Here is a 21,799-nt window from a genome sequence, read left to right on the forward strand (position 1 = left end):
CCTGGGTTGGCTACAAACAAGTTTTTTTGATTGCTACATGATTAGTAGAAATTTTCAGAGCAAACAGTGCAAGGAAATGATAAAATCATTAAGACTTGAAAATGTTTTTACTTGTAGAATTTTATTTTTTATTTTATTTTATTTCATTTTTTTGCCTTTTGGGTCACACTCAGTGATGCTCAGGGGTTACTCCTGGCTCTGCACTCAGGAATTACTCCTGACGGTGCTTGGGGGACCATATGGGATGACGGGGATGGAACGGAACACGGGTCGGTTGCGTGCAAGTCAAACACTCTACCTGCTGTACTATTGCTCCAGCCCCTTGTATAATTTTAACACCTGGTTATAACAAAAATTGGAACAGATGAATTTTTCAAAAGCTGGATTTCTTTATTGACCAGCAGTGTAGCACTGCACTGTCCTCCTGTTGTTCACTGATTTTCTTGAGCAGGCACCAGTAACGTCTCCAATGTGAGACTTGTTACTGTGTTTAGCACATCAAATACACCACGGGGAGCTTGCCAGGCTCTGCTGTGTGGGCAGTTTACTCTCGGTAGCTTGCAGGGCTCTCTGAGAGGGACAGAGGAATCGAACCCAGGTCAGTTGTGTGCAAGGCAAACACCTTACCCACTGTGCTATACAGAAACAATAATTGTCTTCACTTGAATTGTTTACACCCAAATTTGGCGACGAAGAATATAGTGTTACTTGTGTTAGCTTGTAGAAAGATGAATATTTGAAATTTCTAATAGCTCTGATAGTAACAAAATATATGGACAAAATTTTAAATGGTTTTCTTTTAAGAAAGGAGAGGCCGACAAAATCTCAAGGCCGACCTAGGCTGCCACAACGAAGGAAGACAAAAATGATCGTCTGTACTTTCAATGCACGTACGCTAGCATCAGATGCATCCATCGAGGACCTGATGGTACAAGCGCGAATGATCAAGTACGACATCATTGGTCTGACCGAGACAAGAAGACACGAATCACACCATGCCGTTTTCGACACTGGAGAAGAATTGTTCCTCGGAACATGCGATAAAAGAGGTGTTGGAGGCGTCGGTGTCCTTGTCAACACAAACTTGGCCAAGAGCATTGATTCATTCGAATGCCTAACAACCCGAATCGGACGTTTACATTTGAATAGATGTGGCTCACTGCCTGCAGTTTCTATCTTCGTTGTCTACGCACCAACATCTCATTATGATGAAAGAGAAATCGAGAAGTTCTACATGGAGCTAGAGAAGTTCTATAAAGAAGACCACACCTTCTACAAGATCATTGTGGGTGATTTTAATGCCAAGATAGGACCGAGAAGATCAGCTGAAGAACTTCACATCGGAACCCACGGCCTAGAATGGAACGAACAGGGTGAGAGACTGTCTGAGTTCATCATGTCGACCAAGACCATTCATGGTAACTCACAGTTCCAGAAGGCAGAATCTAAACGATGGACATGGGAGTCTCCCGGTGGACGATTCCACAACGAAATAGACCACATCATATTCAATCGACGGTTTTGCCTGACTGATGTCGCTGTTGTCCCAAAATTTCGAACGGGATCGGACCACCGTCTCCTTCGTGCAAAATTCTACTTCACAGAGCGGGGAGAAAGGGCTGCAAAGTTCAAAAAGAGAACTCCCAGAACGACCACCAACTGGGAACTCTTTGGTACTATTGCGGCAACATGGGAAGATGCCATTGTTGACAACATTGACGAGGAATACGATCGACTGGTTCAGCACCTCCATGAATGTGCGAAGAACGCCAAGAGAGAGATAGCCAAAAAAAGTCGCCTATCTTCGAAAACTCTTGAGCTAATTCGCCAGCGTGGTTTGGCGCATGCCTCAGGCAACCGCAAGCTAACGTCCGAGCTTGCAAAGCAGTGCAGAGATGCGATCAAGGAAGACCTCAAAGAGAGAAGAGCAGAAGTACTGGTAGATGCGGCAGAAGCCGGGAAAAGTATTCGTAACGCCCGCCTGTCCTTCGCCAACTATAAGACCAAGATGACTGCCCTCCGACGTCCTGATGGATCCATCACATCCTCCAGAACGGCAATGGAGAAGATTATCCATGACTTCTACTCAAATCTCTTCGATAGCCATGTCCACTTGCCGACATACCAAATTCCACAGGATGGGTATGTCGTTCCCAACGTTCTCCCTTCCGAAATCCGACACGCCATTTCGTCAGTAAAGAAACAAACAGCACCCGGCCCAGACAAGGTCAGACCTGAACACCTGAAGAACCTGCCGTCAGTACTCATCAATACACTGGCTCGGCTCTTCACTCGCTACCTGTCTGAATGCAAGGTTCCATCTCAATGGAAAACCAGCAGGACCGTACTACTGTTCAAGAAGGGAGACATCCATGACATTGGCAACTATCGCCCGATCTGCCTATTGTCTGTCATCTACAAGTTGTTCACTCGAGTCATCCTGAATAGGATTGGCAGAACACTAGATGAAGGACAACCATGTGAGCAAGCAGGGTTCCGCAAAGGATTCAGCACCATCGACCATATCCACACGATAACCAAACTCATTGAGGTTTCTCGGGAGTTCAAGATGCCGCTCTGCTTAACGTTCATTGATTTAAAGAAGGCCTTTGATTCTGTTGAGACGGAAGCGGTCATTGAAGCCCTAGTCAATCAGGGCATTCAAGCCCAATACATCAGGATCCTCCGTGAGCTGTATTGTGGATTCACTACCAGGATCTCACCATTCTACAAAGAAGTGATCGTTGATGTCAAGAGAGGGGTGCGGCAGGGTGATACCATTTCACCAAAACTCTTCAGTGCCACCCTCGAGAACATCATGCGACGACTGGAATGGGAAGGAATGGGAGTGAAGATAGATGGTCGGCAACTACACCACCTCCGCTTTGCTGATGACATTGTTTTAATAACACCAAACATCAGCCAAGCGGCACAAATGCTGGCCGACTTTGACCGTGAGTGTGGAAAGGTAGGACTACAGCTGAATCTTACGAAGACAATGTTTATGAGAAACAGCCTTGTTCCTGACGCCCCATTCGCTCTCAATGGAACGACCATCTCCGAATGCAACAGCTATGTGTACCTAGGTCGAGAGGTCAACATGACAAATGACCTGGCACCCGAGCTGCGCAGGAGGAAGAGAGCGGCTTGGAACGCCTTCAAGAACGTCGAAGAAATAGCTAAGAGGACGAAGAACCTCCGGCTCCGGGCACATCTCTTTGATTCCACTGTTCTTCCTGCATTAACATATGCCTCAGAGACCTGGGCCCTACGCAAACAAGATGAGAACGCCATTCAGGTCTCCCAAAGAAGAATAGAAAGAGCTATGCTTGGAATATCACGTTTCACTCAAATGAGAGAACGAATCCGGAGTTCTGACATCCGTCGACGATCAAGGATCAGGGACGCTGTCTCATTTGCCAAGGTGTCGAAAATCAGATGGGCTGGTCACGTAATGAGATTTAAAGACGACCGTTGGACTAGAGCTGTTACTGATTGGATTCCATGGGATGTCAAGAGACCGCGTGGCCGCCCACCTACCAGATGGTCAGACTTCTTTGTCAAGGTCATGAACGATCGGTTTGAGGCCCTCCATGTTCCCGGAGCGAAGAGATGCCATTGGGCTACACTAGCACGCGACAGGGACAAATGGAGACGTTACTGGCGCCCGCTCGAGCAAATCGACGACTAACGGGAAGTTAAGTGATTAAGTGATTTCTTTTAAGATAAAAATAAATGTCTTTAAAATAATGGACTAGAGTGATAGTATAGTAGTTATAGTGCTTGCCTTACATTTGACCAACGGCGTTAGATACTGGGCACCACACATGATGTCCCCAGCCTTCCAGGAGTGATCTCTGAGTGCAGAGTCAGGAAAAATCCCTGAGCACCTCTAGATGTGGCCCCCAAACAAACAAAAATAATTTGAGGATTAAAAATATAGTCCCCATCTTACCATTATACCATTATAAATAAAACTTTCTGCTTGGAATAATTACCTCAGTATTCTATCCTAAAGCATTTGTACATTGTTTGATCTCACTCTAAAAGAAAGTCCAGAGGCCTAAAATTGACCAGCATTTTTAGAAATTAAAAGAAAAACTGATGGGAATTCTCATTTGGTTATTCACGAGGTTAACTGCATCAGCACATGCTCCATTCATTCTATAGAAGACGCTGAGAATCCATGAAATAAGCTGAGAATTCACTTGTCTGGTTTTTGGTGTAGGCACCAGTGCTTGGTACTCTGTGCTCTTGGTTATATTATTTCTGTGCTTTGAGATTTAACACCCAAGAACATCTTAAAACCCTAATCAAATCATATTTGAATTTTCTGCCTCTGAATACTTTCTGATTTGTTCCCAGAGTAGTTTCCTTTCAAAAGTACCACAAATTGAAAACTTACTTTCAGCCGAGCACGTTGAATTTCAGAAAATTCTCGAACACCATTCACGGAAGGAACCAGTCGACTATATAGAGCCTAGAAATATAAAAAATAAAACCCCACAGAAGTTTTTAAGGGCCAACCACAAACTTGGAAAATGCACACGATATGCCAAAGTTCATTACATTTATAACCAAACTGTTTAGATTACAGGCCTTATTAAAATTCCTGGTTGATGCAAACAATATAGAACGTCGATTCTGTCATTTTAATATATCTGACAAGATCTGAAATAATGCACATTGCAAAGAGTTTGCATAAGCATGTGTTCTTTTTGACCTTATTATAATTTTGGCCTTGTTATTATCATCAAATTAATATTTATCTGTACTCGAATTCAAAAACTCACTAGGGAGTTAATTTAATTGGAGGAAATCAGGACTCATGGAGCATGCCAAAAAGTTTCAGTGTAATCCAAGTCCTGGATCTATGAGGAATAGGCACCGGGCATGCTGTGCCCTTTTCTGGAGAGTCACTCTCATCTCTTGGAGTAAAATTCAGGGCAATGTGACATCCAGGATAGCAGCCCACAACATTATAGTCTTTAAAAAAAAAAAAAAATGGGGCTGGAGCAATAGCACAGCGGGTAGGGCGTTTGCCTTGCATCAATTTCCAGCATCCCATATGGTCCCCCAAACACTGCCAGGAGTAATTCCTGAGTGCAGAACCAGGAGTAAGCCCTGAGCATCGCCAGGTTATAACCCAAAAAAAAGCAAATGCATAAATAAATAAATAAATTTTTTTAAAAAACCACCCCCCACTCCCCAAAGGACAGACAAGATGAACCCTATGAAAGAATAAAGAAAAATTCTCTACCAACTTCCTTCCAAACCAGATTCATGTCCAAGAATAGTGAATATGAAATGTACACCCAGAATGTACTCCCAGGGCTGGAGAGAGAGCTCAACTAGTGCATGGATGGCATGCTGGAGGCCCAGGTTCCATCCTTGGCATTGCATGGGCCCTGGAGCACCACCAGGAGCAATCTCCAGAGCAAAGAGCACTGTGTGGTGAGGCCCCAAAAGTCCAGGTCCAGCGATCAGAGCGAGAGACATGGTAAGAGCTCTGATGCATGCTGGTATAAAGCAGCACCGAATGGTCCCTTGAACACTGCCAGGGGAGCCTGAGTGGCGCCCGAAATGCTTCACCCAAGAATAACATGGTCCTCTCATTCAATAGAAGAAATTGAGAATACACCAAATCAGCTGGGAATTCAGCTTGTTCCAGTTAACACCACAACTGGCGCTATTGGAAGATCCCTCCTCCCCTGTCCCTGAAAATAAAAGCCCAACTAAGTACAACTACTAATACTCTCTCAATCCCTTGACTGTGTTCATATCCTCATCTGAGGCACTAACCATCATATGGAGCATCTCTCCATCCTGAAGGAAGGATCCTTGTGAAACGCACAGTTTTTTTTAATTATTGAATCACCGTGAGATACAGTTACAAAGCTTTCATGTTTGAGTTTCGATCATACAATTGAACTGACCCATCCCTCCACCAGTGCACATTCTAGACAACCAATGTCCCCCATATACTCGCCCTTTCCAACCCTCGCCCTGCCTCCATGGCAGACAATTTCCCCCACCCTCTCTCTGTTTTTGGACATTCTGGTTTACAATACAGATACTGAGAGGCCATCACATTTGGTCCTTTATCTACTTTCAGCACACATCTCCCATCCCAATCGATCCCTCCAACCATCAATGACTTAGTGATCCCTTCTCTATTCCAGCTGCCTTCACCCCCAACTCATGAGACAGGTTTCCAACTATGGGGCAATATTCCTAGCCCTTGTGTCTACTGTCCTTGGGTGTCAGTCTCTTATTATGTTATTTTATACTCCACAAATGAATGCAGTCCTTCTATATCTTGTCCCTCTCTTTCTGACTCATTTCACTTAGCCTGATACTCTCCATGTCCATCCACTTATAAACAAATTTCATGACTTAATCTCTCCTAACAGTTGCGTAGTATTCCACTGTAGATGTACCAAAATTTTTTTAAATCAGTTGTCTGTTCTCAGGCACTTGGGTTGTTTCCAGATACAGGTGCAGATGTTATTTCTACTGTGCTTTTTCGCACCGTCCAGATATATTCCCAGAAGTGGTACTGCAGGGTCAGATGAAGCTTAATTTCTAGTTTTTGAAGGAATGCCCATATTGTTTTCCAAAAAGGCTGAATCAGTCAGCATTCCCATCAACAGTGAAAGAGCATCCCTTTTTCCCCACATCCACACCAGCACTGGTTGTTTCTGTTCTTTTGCACACAATGTTGAGGAGAACTTGAGAATGTATATACTCCCTAACTTTTCCCTGAACTCCCGAAGAACTCAGGAATCCTGAGTAAGCACAGCTAAGGAGCACGTGAGGGGCCTTTCTTACCTTATCTGTTTGAGTGTTTTCGTGGAAAATCCTCGCGTCCACAGCAGCAGCCAGCAGATTATTGGCAGCAGTGATGGCGTGGATGTCCCCTGTCAGATGAAGGTTGAACTACGAATGAGCAGGAAGACAGAGCAGGGGCACAGAGGTTAAGGAGTTTGCCTTGCAAGGGGGCCTACCTGGATTTGATCCCCAGCACCATCTAGTGTAGTATAACATCTGTTTTTCCTCCCATCACAGTGCTCCCATTCCTCTGTGTTTATTTGTAACCTCTTTCTTTGTGCTCTGTTGACTTGCAAATATTATTTTTCTCTTCTCCTTAAGTCCTTTGTATAGTTGATTCAGAGCAATTAACACAGCAAATAAACACTGAGGAATGAGAGCCAGTGTGATGGGAGCAACTCAATAAACCTAGGCTTCTTGTGGTAAGGTGGAAAAGACAAACCAATGTTATCCTATAATCTAGGAATCCCTCAGGAATGATCCCTCAGCAAAAAGCTGGCAACAGGCCCTGAAGTCTATAGGACACAGACCCCCAACAACCAAAAAGAAAAGGGACAACAATAAAAACCATTGGAATCTGAACTGTCAATAGAATGAAGACATCTTGACTTGTTTTTAACAAACATGGCAGCCTTCAAGGACTTCCTGAATGAATACAACCTTCTTCTAATTACAGAGCTTTCTAATGAGCTAAGTACAAAGAAGGGCATACATAAAATCAGAAAATTTGTGTTAGCTGTGTTCTGGTTGTTCGCAAAGAACTCAAACAGACTGTAACAAGGCGTCCCATTCTAGGGGCCAAGGGCAAAACGTTGTGATGAGCTACTGAATGACCTCAATGCCTGGTTATCCTTTTTCTGCTGACCTCTGATGCATCAATACATGATTTATAAAACATTATTGTATCAAATGCACTTGCGAATGAACTAGGGAATAAAATCAACAATAACAGAGGGACATGAAAAGGTTAGAAAGTCTGGGAAACAGAAAAATACCTATCTGCCCAACTCTAGTGAGAGTTATTTTCCTACTAGTCTTACATGCACCGTGATTGGTATCTGTAGGAGCAGCAAACCAATAATCGGGTCATTTCTTTTTTTAAATACCATGCCATGATGACACAGTGGCCTAGTTTGGCTCTCAAGACACTAAGATGGAGACAGTCTATGGTGTCCCATATGTTCCCATTTTCTACCCTTAGATCTTCAAGTTGCTTCCGATTATTCACTTTCGCAATGACAAAGAAAATAATCAAATAGTTAACACATACTGGGCGAGGAGGGAGGGGTCAAAAAGATTATACAGGGGTAAAGTGTGGCTTGGAGTCAAACCTGGTTTGATCTCCAACACCACCGGGTTCCCCCAAAGAGCCCCAAGCACTGCTGGATACGACTCACTTCCTCCCCACACAAATACTGGGGCTGGAGAGAGAAGTAAAGGCACAGCCCTGGGGCTGGAGCAATACGTGGCCAACCAGGGTTCAATTCCTAGCATCCCATATGGTCCCCCAAGCACTGCCAGGAGTGATTCCTGAGTGCAGAACCAGGAGTATCCCCTGAGCATCGGCTGGCTGTGACCCAAAAAGCAAAAAGAAAGAAAGAAAGAAAGAAAGAAAGAAAGAAAGAAAGAAAGAAAGAAAGGCACAGCCCTTGCGTACAGCAGACCAGGTTCAACCCTAGACACCACACAGGACCCCCAAGCTCTGCAGGGGTGACCCAGGTAATCCCTAATACTGAAGGTTCTGTGCAGCTCAAACTTGGACCTTGGGCATGATTAGTTGAGAGTCAGCAAGAGGATCCCCCTAAGTCCTACAACGCGACCTTGAAGACCAACACCCCCTTCCTTCCAGTCCTATAAACAGTTTTTTTTTAGGTTAAAGTACCTTGGTAATAGCACCAAATAGCGTTTTGCAATACTAGTAAACTCATTACTTAAAAAAAATAAATAAATAACCTCTAGACTTAAAAAAAAAAGAGGGGCTGGAATGATAGTACAGCAGGTAAGGCATCTGCTTTGCACGAGGCCCACCTGGGTTCAATCCCCAGCATCCCACTGGGTCCTCTGAGCACCTCTAGGAGTAATCCCTGAGTGCAGAGCCAGAAGTAACTCCCGAGCACTGCCAAGACATCTTATTATGACATCTTATTATCTCATTCCTACTTTGGACAAACTGGCAGGCTACCGAATGTAGCCTTCCCACAGGGCAGAGTCTGGCAAACTCCCCGTGGCGTACCCAATATGCCAAATACCAGTAACAATGATGGGTCTCATTCTCCTAAAGAGCCTTGAATATAGTCTCAGGGCTAGAATGAAGGAGACGTTACTGGGGCCTGCTCGAGGCAATCGACCGCCAAGTGTGGCCCCAAACAAAAACAAAACAAAATATCCAGATTTTAAGCTGCTTGATTAGGTTGAATGTTTATCTTTTCCTGCTCAAATCTTGTAAATAGACATACAATAGAGAATGTGAATAATTATAAATATACTAATTATGCAAAATAAACATAATTTTTTGAGTGGAGGAGCTTTTCGTGCCACACCCAGTGATGCACAGAGGTCTGGACTCCTGGCTCTGGACTGGGGATAAAATTAGGAATGATTACATGGAAGGCAAGCGCCAAGGGCCTTACCCACTGTACTATCTCTCCGGCCCCTACATTTATAATTCTAACTACTGGTATAACACTGGAATAGTTTATACCTTAAATTTCACACTTATCAGAATTTTTTCATCAAAATATAGTAGGCTTGATGTCTTGACTTTAAAATTTTCTCCTCTCCCTAACTGTTAAATGCCACAGATTGTATTTTACTAAATATAAAAGGTTTAAAGCGATATTCTTGTACCCATGGCTTTTCCTTACGCTTCATTTAGGCCAAAGGGTATGGATGTTTTGAAGGCACATGATACATATTTCTAATTCCCCTCCAAGGAAGTTTCATCACTGCTCACTTCCCAGCAGTGCAATCAGCAACTTCACTTAACCAACATTTAATATAATCATTGTTTTTTTTTTTTTTAAAAATCCAGCTCTGCCCATTGGACAAGTAAGAGGATAAGAGAGTGATTTGAGTGTGGATTCTCCGGGTTCTTAGCAAACACCCATCTGCAAATAAATCCTTTACAACTGAGGAGTAAGTTTTTCATCCCAGCTGTCTTTTATTATCTACACACACACCCAACAGCCTTAAACCGAATCCATTCCTACTGATACCCCTTCCCGTTGCCACCTTCATTTATACCTCTCAGCCCTAACTCCACTGCCCCTCCATTTAAGAAATAATTAACCTGGGGCTGGAGAAATAGCACAGCGGGTAGGGCATTTGCCTTGCATGCAGCCGACCCGGGTTCGATTCCCAGCATCCCCTATGGTCCCCTGAGCACCGCCAAGAGTAACTCCTGAGTGCAGAGCCAAGAGCAACCCCAGTGCATTGCTGGGTGCGACCCCAAAAGCAATAAATAAATAAATAAATAAATAAATAATCTGAGATCATCTCACTCAGCAGTGAGTCCCGGAAGAGAGGCCCTTGCCGCAGATCTCTCTGGACCTCGTGCCGAGCGGACTTCACCAGGGCTCCTACTCAGATGGAGCGGGTGTCCCCTCTACCCATTCCAGATGAACTCTCGGTGGTCACGAACTTCCAGAAGAAAAACCCAGGTACACGGGAGCAGGGACTGAAAAATCCAGGCCACATGATGTCCCGTCTCCCTGCCCACATGGGGTCCTGCTTGTCACACCCATGATCTGCCTCCGGGCGCCATCTCAGCGCATGTTAATGACCTTAATACAGAGACTCCCAAAAGAATCTCAAAACGGATTAGCTCCCTACAGAGACATCTCTGGACACCAATCATTTACACTTTGTAGAATTCCAGGAGCCTGCAGCCACAAAAGCGGCTGCACAATCTCTCATGATATTCATAATAAGCACTATCACTATCACTATTGTTCATCGATTTTCTCTAGTGGGTCCAGTAACATCTCCATTGTGAGACTTGTTGTTACTGTGTTTGGTATATCAAATACGTCATGGGGAGCTTGCCAGGCTTTGCCGTGCGGGCGAGATACTCTCGGTAGCTTGCCGGGCTCTCCAAGAGGGGCAGAGGAATCGAACTCGGGTCGGCCATGTTGGCTGCGTGCAAGGCAAACGCACTACCCGCTGTGCTATCACTCCAGCCCCATAATAAGCAATGAAAAATAAATTATCTAGCATCTGCCTGTGGCAGGCAGACTTGAATGGTGGTGGAAAAACTCGAAGTAATGATGGTGGGAAGGTGTAACGGTGATGGGATTGGTGTTGAAATACTGAATGCAATCAATGAATGTGAACAAAATTATGAACATAACATTTAAAAATTAAAAAAAAAATAATCCCATGGTTGTGTTTCATCCAGTACCCTCCTGCCATGGTCTCTCGGCAGGTGATGCAGTGACTGAAGGAGAGAAGCAAGAACTGACCGCTAGGGCCAGTGAGAGCACAGGGGCTCAGGCACTTGCCTTGCAGGTGACAATATATATGATGCTTGAGCACCACCAGGTATGTCCTGAAACAACACCCCCACCCTCCACGCCCCAAAGAATTGATCTCCCTCACTGGTTCCCATTGCCCATATTCCATTGGAACAACCTGTTACCAGACTCTCTCATTTTATTTTTTCTGTTTTGGGGCCACCACTGGTAATGTTCAGGGGTTATTCTTGGCTCTGCACTCAGGAATTATGCCTGGCAGTTCTCATGGGACCATATGGGATGCTGAGAATTGAAGCCAGGTCAGGCGCATGCCTGGCAAATGTCCTACCCGCTGTATTCTCTCTATCACTGGCAGAAACAAAACACATAAATGCCATTTTTGGCCACCCAGTGAGCCAGACAATACCTTGGGTTTTCAGAGCTTTTGGGACTTTGGGGTTGAGGATAAAGGACTGTGGACCCGTGTTTATGGAGAAAGGGAAGAGCAGCAATCCTCCTGGGGGTGTCTGCGGAATCTTACCTCTTCCATGGGGATGACCTGTGCGTATCCGCCCCCTGCAGCTCCTCCTAGACAAGACAGTGGGCACCAGTTAGAATAAGTGGCTAAGGACGTTGGCCCAGAGGAGAAAAGCCCCATGGCTACACCTCAATCCGAAAGGCGACTCTGTACCAGATGCAACAACAGACAATGAGCTACAGACACTAATGTCCATCTGAGTTGGACAGAAGGAAACCGACCCACAGACCAATTACACAACCTAAGGAAGGCGCATGGTCTGCGTTAAAAATAACAACCATTAAAAAAAAAAATAACAACCATAATATGAATAATGAGGGCCGGAGAGAGAGCTTAATGGGTAGACCGTGTGTAATGGAAGCAGGAGGCCCAGGTGGGATCTCTGGCACCAAGTGGTGCCCCCCAACACTGCCAAGAATGACCTGCCTCACCCTCCAAAAAAAATAGCACTGTAGCACTGTCCTATCCTCTTGTTGTTCATTGATTTGCTCGAGCGGGCACCAGAAACGTCTCCACAGTGAGACTTGTCGTTACTGTTTTTGGCATATTGAATATGGCACGAGGAGCTTGCCAGGCTCTGCCGTGCAGGCGGGATACTCTTGGTACCTTGCCGGGCTCTCTGGCAGGGGGGAGGGGGGAGCGAGGGGGGCAGAGGAATCAAACCCAGGTCGGCCGCGTGCAAAGCAATCGCCGTACCCACTATGCTATGGCTCCAGCCTTCCCCCCCGGCCAAATAAGGCCCTCCCGTTGATCGTCAATTTGCTCGAGCGGGCCCAGTAACGTCTCCATTGGAGACTTTGTTGTTACTGTGTCTGGCATATCAAATACTCTCGGTAGCTTGCCGGGCTCTCCGAGAGGGGCGGAGGAATCGAACTCGGGTCGGCCATGTTGGCCGCTTGTAAGGCGAACGCCCTACCGCTGTGCTATCGCTCCAGCCTGGCCAAATAAAATGAAATAAAAGCGACTCAGACAAATATCACTCGTCAGAAGCAGCATATGAGATTATGGCTTGATTTTGATTATTAGATCTAGGAAGCTATGCTTCAGCTAAATTACATTGAAGAAAACTCAAGAGTTCAACCAAAAGACTATAAACTTGCATTTATTTTAGATAAACGCACATACAATTGGCAATGCCGTTTATTCCTGAAAACAGTAATCACAGGGGCCAGGAGAGAGTAGAGCAGTTAGGCACACACCCATCCTGGCACCACAAGGCCCGTGAGCACTGCCGAGGGAGCTCTAGGCCCCCGCCCAGACACCACTGGGGTGGCTCAGGGCAATGCCTGGCATGCATCCCCCCATGGCCTCAGTTTGCCAAGGATCTCCATGAGGGCCTCTGGAATATCATTTCTTTTTTTTCAAAAACAATATTTTCCAGTGAACATCATTTAATAGTTCCCCAAAGCCTTTTATTTGTTTTGCTTTGTGTTGAGTTTTTAGGTCACACCCGGTTGTGCTCATGGGTCACTCCTGGTGGGGCTCAGGGGACCATATGCGGTGCTAGGGATAGAACCCAGTTCAGTTATATGCAAGGCCTTAACCCCTCAGCTATCATTCTGGCAATGCCAAAGGCTTTTATCTGTTCATAGGTTGTGCTTGGCAAAAGGTGACCCAGTATTAAGAGTTGCAAAAAGCAAACAAAGCTTAGCCACGTCTCCTGTTTATTCCAAGACATAATGTGCGGCATTGTCTAAGTTAATCAGTACATAATGAATTGGGAGTTATCAATACATAGGGAGAATTCATATCTGTGACATAACTATAATGCTGTTAAGAACCCGAAGTGAAGGGGCTGGAGCAATAGCACAGCAGGTAGGGTGTTTGCTTTGCACGTGGCTGACCCGGGTTCGATTCCCAGCATCCCATATGGCCCCTTGAGCACCGCCAGGGGTAAAGGCCACTATGAAGAGTGGCAAGTGATCCTGTGATGAATCGATGAAGGAAGAGCAGAGAAGGTGAAGGTCCCAGAAACCAGAACCACCAGTACCTAGAGAACTTTCCCATCTCTCCATCCCAGGCCTGTCTGAAGATCTCCTCTGGCCTCACACAGCATGTCTGACCAGCTGGGGTCTCAGAGGGGTCTCAAACCACCCCCCTCCCGATGGAAAGACCTCTCAACATGGTTGGGGTGACGGAGCACCAAAATGAGTGATAGAGTTTCAGAATCATGTGGCCAAGGCACTGATGAAACAGAAGTTTCTTCTCAGGAGTCTGGCCATGGGTCTATGGAACTGGGGGATCAGCTTTGAGAATCTCCAAGGAGCCCCCAACAGTGGGAGGACCAACTGGTAGCCTCTGTGGATCGAGGGTATAAGAAAGGTTCCCACGGCAATTAGAGGTGCCGATTCTAAGATTTTCTACATCTACTAGGGATTCTTTCTAACCTTTCTCCCTCTACGTGTGCACTTGGAAAATGACAGGCGTTGTGAAAACAAACTTCCTTTTTTTTTAAGCTTTTTTTGGTCACACCTGGCGTTGCTCAGGGGTTACTTCTGGCTCTGCACTCAGGAATTACTCCTGGCGGTGCTCAGGGGACCATATGGCATGCCAGGGATGGCAGCAAGGCAAACACCCTACCTGTTGCATTATCGCGCTGGCCCAAAACAAAGTACCTTTAACTCCGAAAGTAGGTCCCTGAGAAGGCTGCCTGAGGCAGGCGAAGGAGTTGATGTTCAGGTGTGCGGTCAATGCCTGGACCAGGCCCACCGTCACCGTGCTTTTCCCTTCTCCGAGCGGGGTGGGTGTGATCCTGATGTGGAGGAAAGAGATGATATTAGTGACATTTCCTAGACACAAAAGCAGCCCAAATAGGAGACTAACACCCAAGAATGGCCAAGATTAGTACCAGGAATTTTGCTCCATGGCTTGGAGGCCAGCCACACATGTTAGGGGAAAAGGGAGCTCAGACAGAGAAGGGAGCACCAAATAAAGGGTATTGGGAGGATCCTCCCAGGATGGGAGAAGCATGCTGAAAGTAGACTATAGACCGAACATGATTGCCACCCATTGCCTCTTTTGCAAACCACAACACCCAGTGGGAGAGAGAGAACAAAAGGGAATGCCCTGCCACAGAGGCAAGGTGGGATGAGGGGGATGGGGGATGGGAGGGATACTGGGATCCGTGGTGGTGGGAAATGGGCACTGGTGGAGGGATGGGTATTTGATCATTGTATAATTGAAATCCAAGCACAAAAATGTGTAAGTCTACAACTGTACCTCATGGTGTCTCACTAATAAAAATTAAAAAAAAAAAAAAGCAGCCCAGGGTTCCTGAACAAATCCACCCACTGGTAGAGGCCTTAGTAAGAATTCAATTTTCTCAGATGGTTATGGCCTGCCCACATCACAGGCCGTGCCTAACATCAGGTACAGTTCCACCTTTACCAAGAGACTTCAAAACTAAACAACATGCCAAGGCATTCAGCGGTGATGCTAATATCACTACCAATGAAATAAAACCATCCATAAATATACCACCAAAGTCTCTATCAGAGGGCTGGAGCAATATCACAGCGGTCAACCCGTGTTCAATTCCCAGCATCCCATATGGTCCCCTGAGTACCGCCAGGAGTAATTCCTGAGTGCAGAGCCAGGAGTAACCCCTGTGCATCGCCCTGTGTGAACCAAAAGGAAAAAAAAAAGTCTATGGAACAGAACCACCAATTCACGTTGGGGAACAAAACAAAGCCAGTATCATTTCTTACTGAATGGTAATTTGACATCTCTTCTTCCTGGGCCATTAAATTTGGTTGGGCTCTAGGGCCTAATTGGACGGTTCATGAATGGACCATGGACAGTCTGCAAAGTTCCTATCCAGGCATCTCCTAGGGTCAGAGCTCAGGGCTTGCTCCACCATGCTTGGAAACAGTGGAGATGGGAGATCATAACTTGCAAGAGGTTATGATCTGCAGGGAGAGAGTTCTATGACTTAAAAAAAATAAGACAAGGGGCCCGAGAGGCAGTACAGCAGATAGGGTGCTGGCCTTGCATTAGGATGATCCGGGTTTGATTTCCGGCATCCCATATGGTCCCCCAAGCTCACCAGAGTGCAGAGACAGGAAGAATTAACCCCTGAACATCACTGGATGTGACCCCAAACCAAGCCAAACCAAAACAGCAGCAACAACAAAAAACCCATGACTGCATTCGTGAAGCTTCCTGTGTTTTACGTGGTTCCCTAATCTCATCCCACAGAACAGCCCATCCCATATTGAGAAAGAATAAGTCTCAATGCCTCAGCACTCTAAGGCCATGGATTGCCTCTTTCCTGAAGTTTAGAAATAACTCTACAAAAACAAACATCACGAGCTCCTCACTTCAGAGGAACCACAGAAAGGCGGCCGTTATGTTCCCAAGTAGAGATTCACGAGATCGGCCCTCTGTGTTCTTGAACCACCTTCACAAATTAAAAAAAAAACACACACACAACAGTACATGGGCTTACAATGTGGTCTCTGAGGAACTCGAGCATGTGAGTCTGACTGCCTGGTTCCTCACCCACCACTACCACCCACCAACCACCCGCTTTCTGACCTATAGACTGTCCTGCCCACCGTAGTGACAAGGCCACGGAAAGGAATGTCCTGAGGTCCCGCACAGGTAATGTCCCACACAAGCCTGGGTCAAAGTGAGTGTCCCTGAGGGTGGGGGAGCTCTGAATCGACCTTCCATTCTCTGATAGGGCGAAAAGGTCACGGGGTCTCACAAGCCAAACGACGGCCTGTGGAGAAAATGTGGTATCCCACGTTGGGGGGTGTGAATATTCAACTGAGCATTTCCTGTTTGCAGAGGATGAGGCGGTGTTCTTAAAACCCATCCTGTGAAGGATTCCATTTTCATTCCCAAGGATACACTAACAGCTGCTGGACGCTGACCAAGGCCGACACACCCAGAGATGACCTCGTCAAAACTCCAGCTCACCGTCCAACTCTTAATTAGAAACACAGGCCCACGGAGTGCTCTGCCAATGACTACGGTTCAGGAAAGTCAAAAAGGAGGAAGGACTTTCTGGGGAGCAGTAAAAGGCGAACGACAATAAAAAAAAATGTTATGTCACCTCATTCCTGCAAGCCGGTATCACACTGTGGTTTAATGGTCGTCCCGTATCCAGAGCTCAGAACAAGCATTGAAGGGACTTGATTCCTTTTTTCCATGTGACCTTGGAATTTGTGGACCTAGAATGGCACTTTTGCTTCCTTACCTAACTCCAGTTCTCTTAAGTAGACTTACTGGTCCCCTTGGAGAAGGCAAAGCATTGATGACAGGTTTCATATTAGAACTTTTGGAGAGGGCTACATTCCATGTTCTGGCCTGTTTCTCTCTCACCTACCAGACCACACACTTGCAACAGCCAAGTGATCTCCCCTACTCAGGGAGACAGAAGAAGGTGTCTTTCCACAAATGTTCATTATTTTCCACTATGGTAAAAAAACCCTTAGTGTACTCTGTGTCAAATGGATAGCTTTTTTGTATTTTGTTGTTGTTGTTGTTGTTTTTGCTTTTTGGGTCATACCTGGTGATGCATAGGGGTTACTCCTGTCTCTGCACTCAGGAATTACCCGTGGCGGTGCTCAGGGGACCATATGGGATGCTGGGAATCGAACCTGAGTTGGCCGCGTGCAAGGCAAATAAATGCCCTACCCGCTGTGCTACTGCTCCAGCCCCCAAAGGGATAGCTTTGATAGGAAACTCTTTCCTAGCTTCTAAATCCACAGTCTCGGGCCCCAGGATATGGCTCAGAGGCAGAGTGCTTGCCTTAGCATGTGTGAGGGTTCGATTCCTGACACCACTAAAGAACAACAAAAATCTGTGTTCCCACTGAATAGTGTTATTGACACAAGCCATAGAACCTAACCATCAACTTCCAAACTATGTGCATAACATAGAAATCCATATTATTCATTCCAGGGCCTCTTTCTACGAGTTGGATAACTTTTATTTTTTATTTTAATTTAGGTCCTTTTTTTTTTTTTTTTAAGTTTGGCTATAGTACAGCGGTAGGGCATTTGGCTTGTACATGGCCTACCTGGCTAACCCGGGTTCAATTCCTCCGCCCCTCTCAGAGAGCCTGGCAAACTAACGAGAGTATCTCACCCCCACGGCCGAGCCTGGCAAGCTCCCCAGAGCATATCCGATATGCCAAACACAGTAACAACAAGTCTCACAATGGAGTCGTTACTGGGCCCGCTTGAGCAAAACTGATGAACAACGAGAGGACTGTGCTACAATGCTAAGTTTGCCATCACATCAAGTTGTGCTCAGGGATTATTCCTGGCTCTCTAGCTCACGGATCATATCTGGTGGGGTCAGGGATTGAACCAGGCTTGGCAAGGCTAGGCAAGCACCATAGCCCCTTACATCCCTCTGTTCCTGGATGACCTTTTATTTTATTTTATTTATTTATTTTGCTTTTTGGGTCACACATGGCGATGCACAGGGGTTACTCCTGGCTCATGCACTCAGAAACTACTCCTCGTGGGGCTCAGAGGACCATATGGGATATGCTGGTAATCAACAGACGCCCTATCTCCTGTGCTATCGCTCCAGCCCTTGGATGACTTTTTTAAAAGCCTTTTGTTATCCAATGATAAGGAGCGAGAGAGATAGTACAGTGGGTAGGGCATCTGCCTGGCATGAGTTAGATCCTTGGCATCGCATATGGTCCCCTGAGCACACCATCAGGAGTGATTCCTGAGCGAAGAGCCAAGAGTAAGCCCTGAGCACTGCTGGGCGTGACCCCCAAACAAAACAAATCATTATCCAATGACAAACTCAACTGTCATTTCGGCTGGGTTTTGCATTACATGGGATGAGATAAAGAGTTCAAACAAACTGCCAGGAACGGTTCCTTCTATACTCCAAACAGTGCCAATTAAAGGGAAAGGCAGATATCTAAATAGCTGCCCTAGGCAGAAAAGCCGACATGTAAGCTAGGTCTGAAAGGAACCAAAATCATGAGCTGAATCACAGACACACCAAATCACACATTTGACACTCCTCGGGGGAAAATACTGAATCGCTGTGATTTAAATTTTTTCTTGGATATGAAATCCAGTCTGTTTACCAACAACTTTGTGCCCCTCTCTTAATGATTCTGTCTGACCCATTCATGTTCTAGAAACTTCTACAGAGAATCAAGAAGGGGTATTTGGAGCCCCTTGCACACGTTCGGTGCCCTACAGCTGCACTCTGAGGCAAGTTCTCAAACAAATTCCTTTTCATTAGTGTAACTGGGAAAATATGTAAGACTCAAGAGCCCTTAAGATTCTTTGGCTTATTTCCCTGAACAATTCCCAATACTTTTCATTTTGTCAGGCAAAGCAAATAAAGTGATACGGAGGTGTAAATACCATTCGATGTGTAGCTGATGAAATACAGATGATCCTGACAGAATAAGAAATTCTAAAGTTTGAGGAATTGCTGTTTCAAACGAGTTAATCTGGTCTTCATTTGAGTTATTAATAGTAGAAGATTTTTTTTAAAATCCCACTGCTTTGTATTTTAATCCCATTGCTGATACATTTAAGTCACATTTATACATAAATTCAAAGAGACAATAATAGATTGTTTGTTGAAAAAATTACTTGGATATTTGAATTCTTCTAAAACATGGGGAAAGAGGTGTTAGAATATTCAGAGAAAGGGCAGAACAGGGACTGGAGCGGTAGCACAGTGGGTAGGGCGTTTGCTTTGCAGGCGGCCAACCTAGGTTCAATCTCCAGCATCCCATATGGTCCCCTGAGCACCGCCAGGAGTGATTCCTGAGTGCAGAGCCAGGAGAAACCCCTGTGCATCGCCAGATGTGACCCAAAAAGGGAAAAAAAAAAAAAAAGAAAAGAGCAGAACAAAAAAATAGTACTGTATAGCATGTGAAGGGTGAAGGTACAAGAACAGGAGATAGATCCATACCTAGAATCTGAATGAAATATTGAAAACATTTATAATAATGAAAACATTTCTAAGTCATGAGATATCTCATTTTGGCCAGAATTCCATTTTTCATCTTAAATTTCCGTAACATAATTTGGCATTACTTTTAGAATAAAGTAATTTTTCAGAAAAAAAGAAATAATTCTCCACTTAATGAAGAGCCCACTCATATTTCTTTTTTTCTTGGGGGGTGGCGATGGAGGCCCATATCTGGGTTGCGCTCGGGACTGAATTCTGACTGTGAGTAAAATATTGTCTTTCTCCTCTCCTTATGTCTTATGAATAGTTTGCTTTAATGTAATGTCCTTTTAGTATAAATAGAGGAAGACAGTTAATATTATGCTTCATAACTTAGGATTTAATTGGTTTTGAATATTATTCACTCCCGGGCATCTGCTTTCTCGACTTAAGCCTCAGTTGCCCTTAGTTCTTAATACCCCAAAAGCAGGGTCCCAACGAGGGACTGAATGGACCCAGGGCAAGTGATGAGCTACCCTGGCATCGAAATGGGCCAGGCCAAAATGCCACGATTCTTAACTATAAGTTAGGAGTTTGATCATAGACAAATGATGTCATGATCCAAAAGTAACGACGAGACTAGGACCCTGCTAAGAAATAGAAAAGACTAATATGGCCTGAGCACTGTAGTCTGAGATCGAGATGACCCAGGAAAGCAATTCTATAAGCTTAATGTATCTCTTACTGTGTCCATACAAAATGATTAATACTATGAATATTCATATGTTTATTGGACAAGGAGAGGAGAACACACCCATATTTGCCTTTAGGGCAGTCGTCTTGCTGGATAAGAATCAGTCCTAGAAGTAGCTTCTCCTCATAAAGTAACAAAATAGGAGATAACACCCAAGAGTGGCCGAGATTAGTACCAGGGATTTTGCTCCATGGCTTAGAGGCCAGCCACACATGCTAGGGGAAAAGGGAGCTCAGATAGAGAAGGGAGCACCAAATAGAGGGTGTTGGGAGGATCCTCCCAGGATGGGAGAAGCATGCTGAAAGTAGACTATAGACCAAACATGATTGCCACTCAATGCCTCTCTTGCAAACCACAGGACCCAAAAGGAGAGAGAGAGAACAAAAGGGAACGCCCTACCACAAAGGCAAGGTGGGATGGGGGGGATGGGGGGTGGGAGGGATGCTGGGACCCGTGGTGGTGGAGGATGGGCGCTGGTAGAGGGATGGGTACTTGATCATTGTATAATTGAAACCTAAGCTCAAAATTTGTAAGTCTACAACTGTACCTCATGGTGTCTCACTAATAAAAATTTTAAAAATAAAAAAATTTAAAAAATAAATAAATAAACCCCCCTCCCCCCCCCCAAAAAAAAGTAGCTTCCCCTGAGGGAAGGACCTTACATCCGCTTACACATAGGGATGATGATACCTATGTGTAATTGTTCCCCCAACCCCTCATGCTGGGGGATTAAACTAGACTGTAAGAGTGGGCTGGGGGAATCCAGATTCCAGAGACAGAAGGAGAATGAAGGGGGATCGAGGAAGAGAATGAAGTAGCATGGGGGAGGAAGAAGCAGGAGGAGAAGGAGAAGTGACTGAGAAGGAGATTGGAATAAACAGCAATTGAGACCAACCAGCCTGGCCCTCGTTCCTTTGCCTGCCCATCGCAATCGACTTCCCCAGGGTGGGAGAATCGGCCTGAGACTACCGAACATGGGTGGCGGAAGAGATAGACAGCTGCAGTCTTTTTCTGTTTACACAAGTCTTGTCGTACAAGGCGGCCAGGTATGGGTACCTTAAGACCAAAGCGAGGAGGGTGCTGGCCTTGCATGTGGCCACCCAGGCGTTCACCCCTGCTATGTCATATGAGCCCCTGAGTACTGCCAGGAATGATCCCTGCGCACAGAGTCAGGAATAAGCCCTGAGCACCCAATGAATGTGAAACCCATTACCCCCCGCCAATAAAAAGAATAAAGAACTGGGGCTGGAGAGATAGCACAGCAGGTAGGGCGTTTGCCTTGCACGTGGCCGACCTGGGTTCAATTCCTAGCATCCCATATGGTCCCCTGAGCAC

General features: G+C 45.5%; 1 protein-coding gene across 1 annotated transcript in view; it reads right to left on the reverse strand.

Annotated features, from left to right (window-relative positions):
* Positions 1–21,799, reverse strand: part of MTHFD1L (methylenetetrahydrofolate dehydrogenase (NADP+ dependent) 1 like) — a 200,012-nt gene that overhangs the window by 119,351 nt on the left and 58,862 nt on the right. The window contains exons 12-15 of the mRNA XM_056126017.1: positions 14,436–14,572; positions 11,824–11,870; positions 6,832–6,939; positions 4,406–4,480 (exon numbers count right to left, since the gene is read on the reverse strand). Coding sequence (XP_055981992.1) covers positions 4,406–4,480; positions 6,832–6,939; positions 11,824–11,870; positions 14,436–14,572 — 367 coding nt within the window. The remainder of the gene's footprint in view (positions 1–4,405; positions 4,481–6,831; positions 6,940–11,823; positions 11,871–14,435; positions 14,573–21,799) is intronic.

The sequence above is a fragment of the Sorex fumeus genome, unplaced genomic scaffold (genome assembly GCF_029834395.1).
Source record: "Sorex fumeus unplaced genomic scaffold, SorFum_2.1 ptg000061l, whole genome shotgun sequence".
Classification (NCBI taxonomy): Eukaryota; Metazoa; Chordata; class Mammalia; order Eulipotyphla; family Soricidae; genus Sorex; species Sorex fumeus.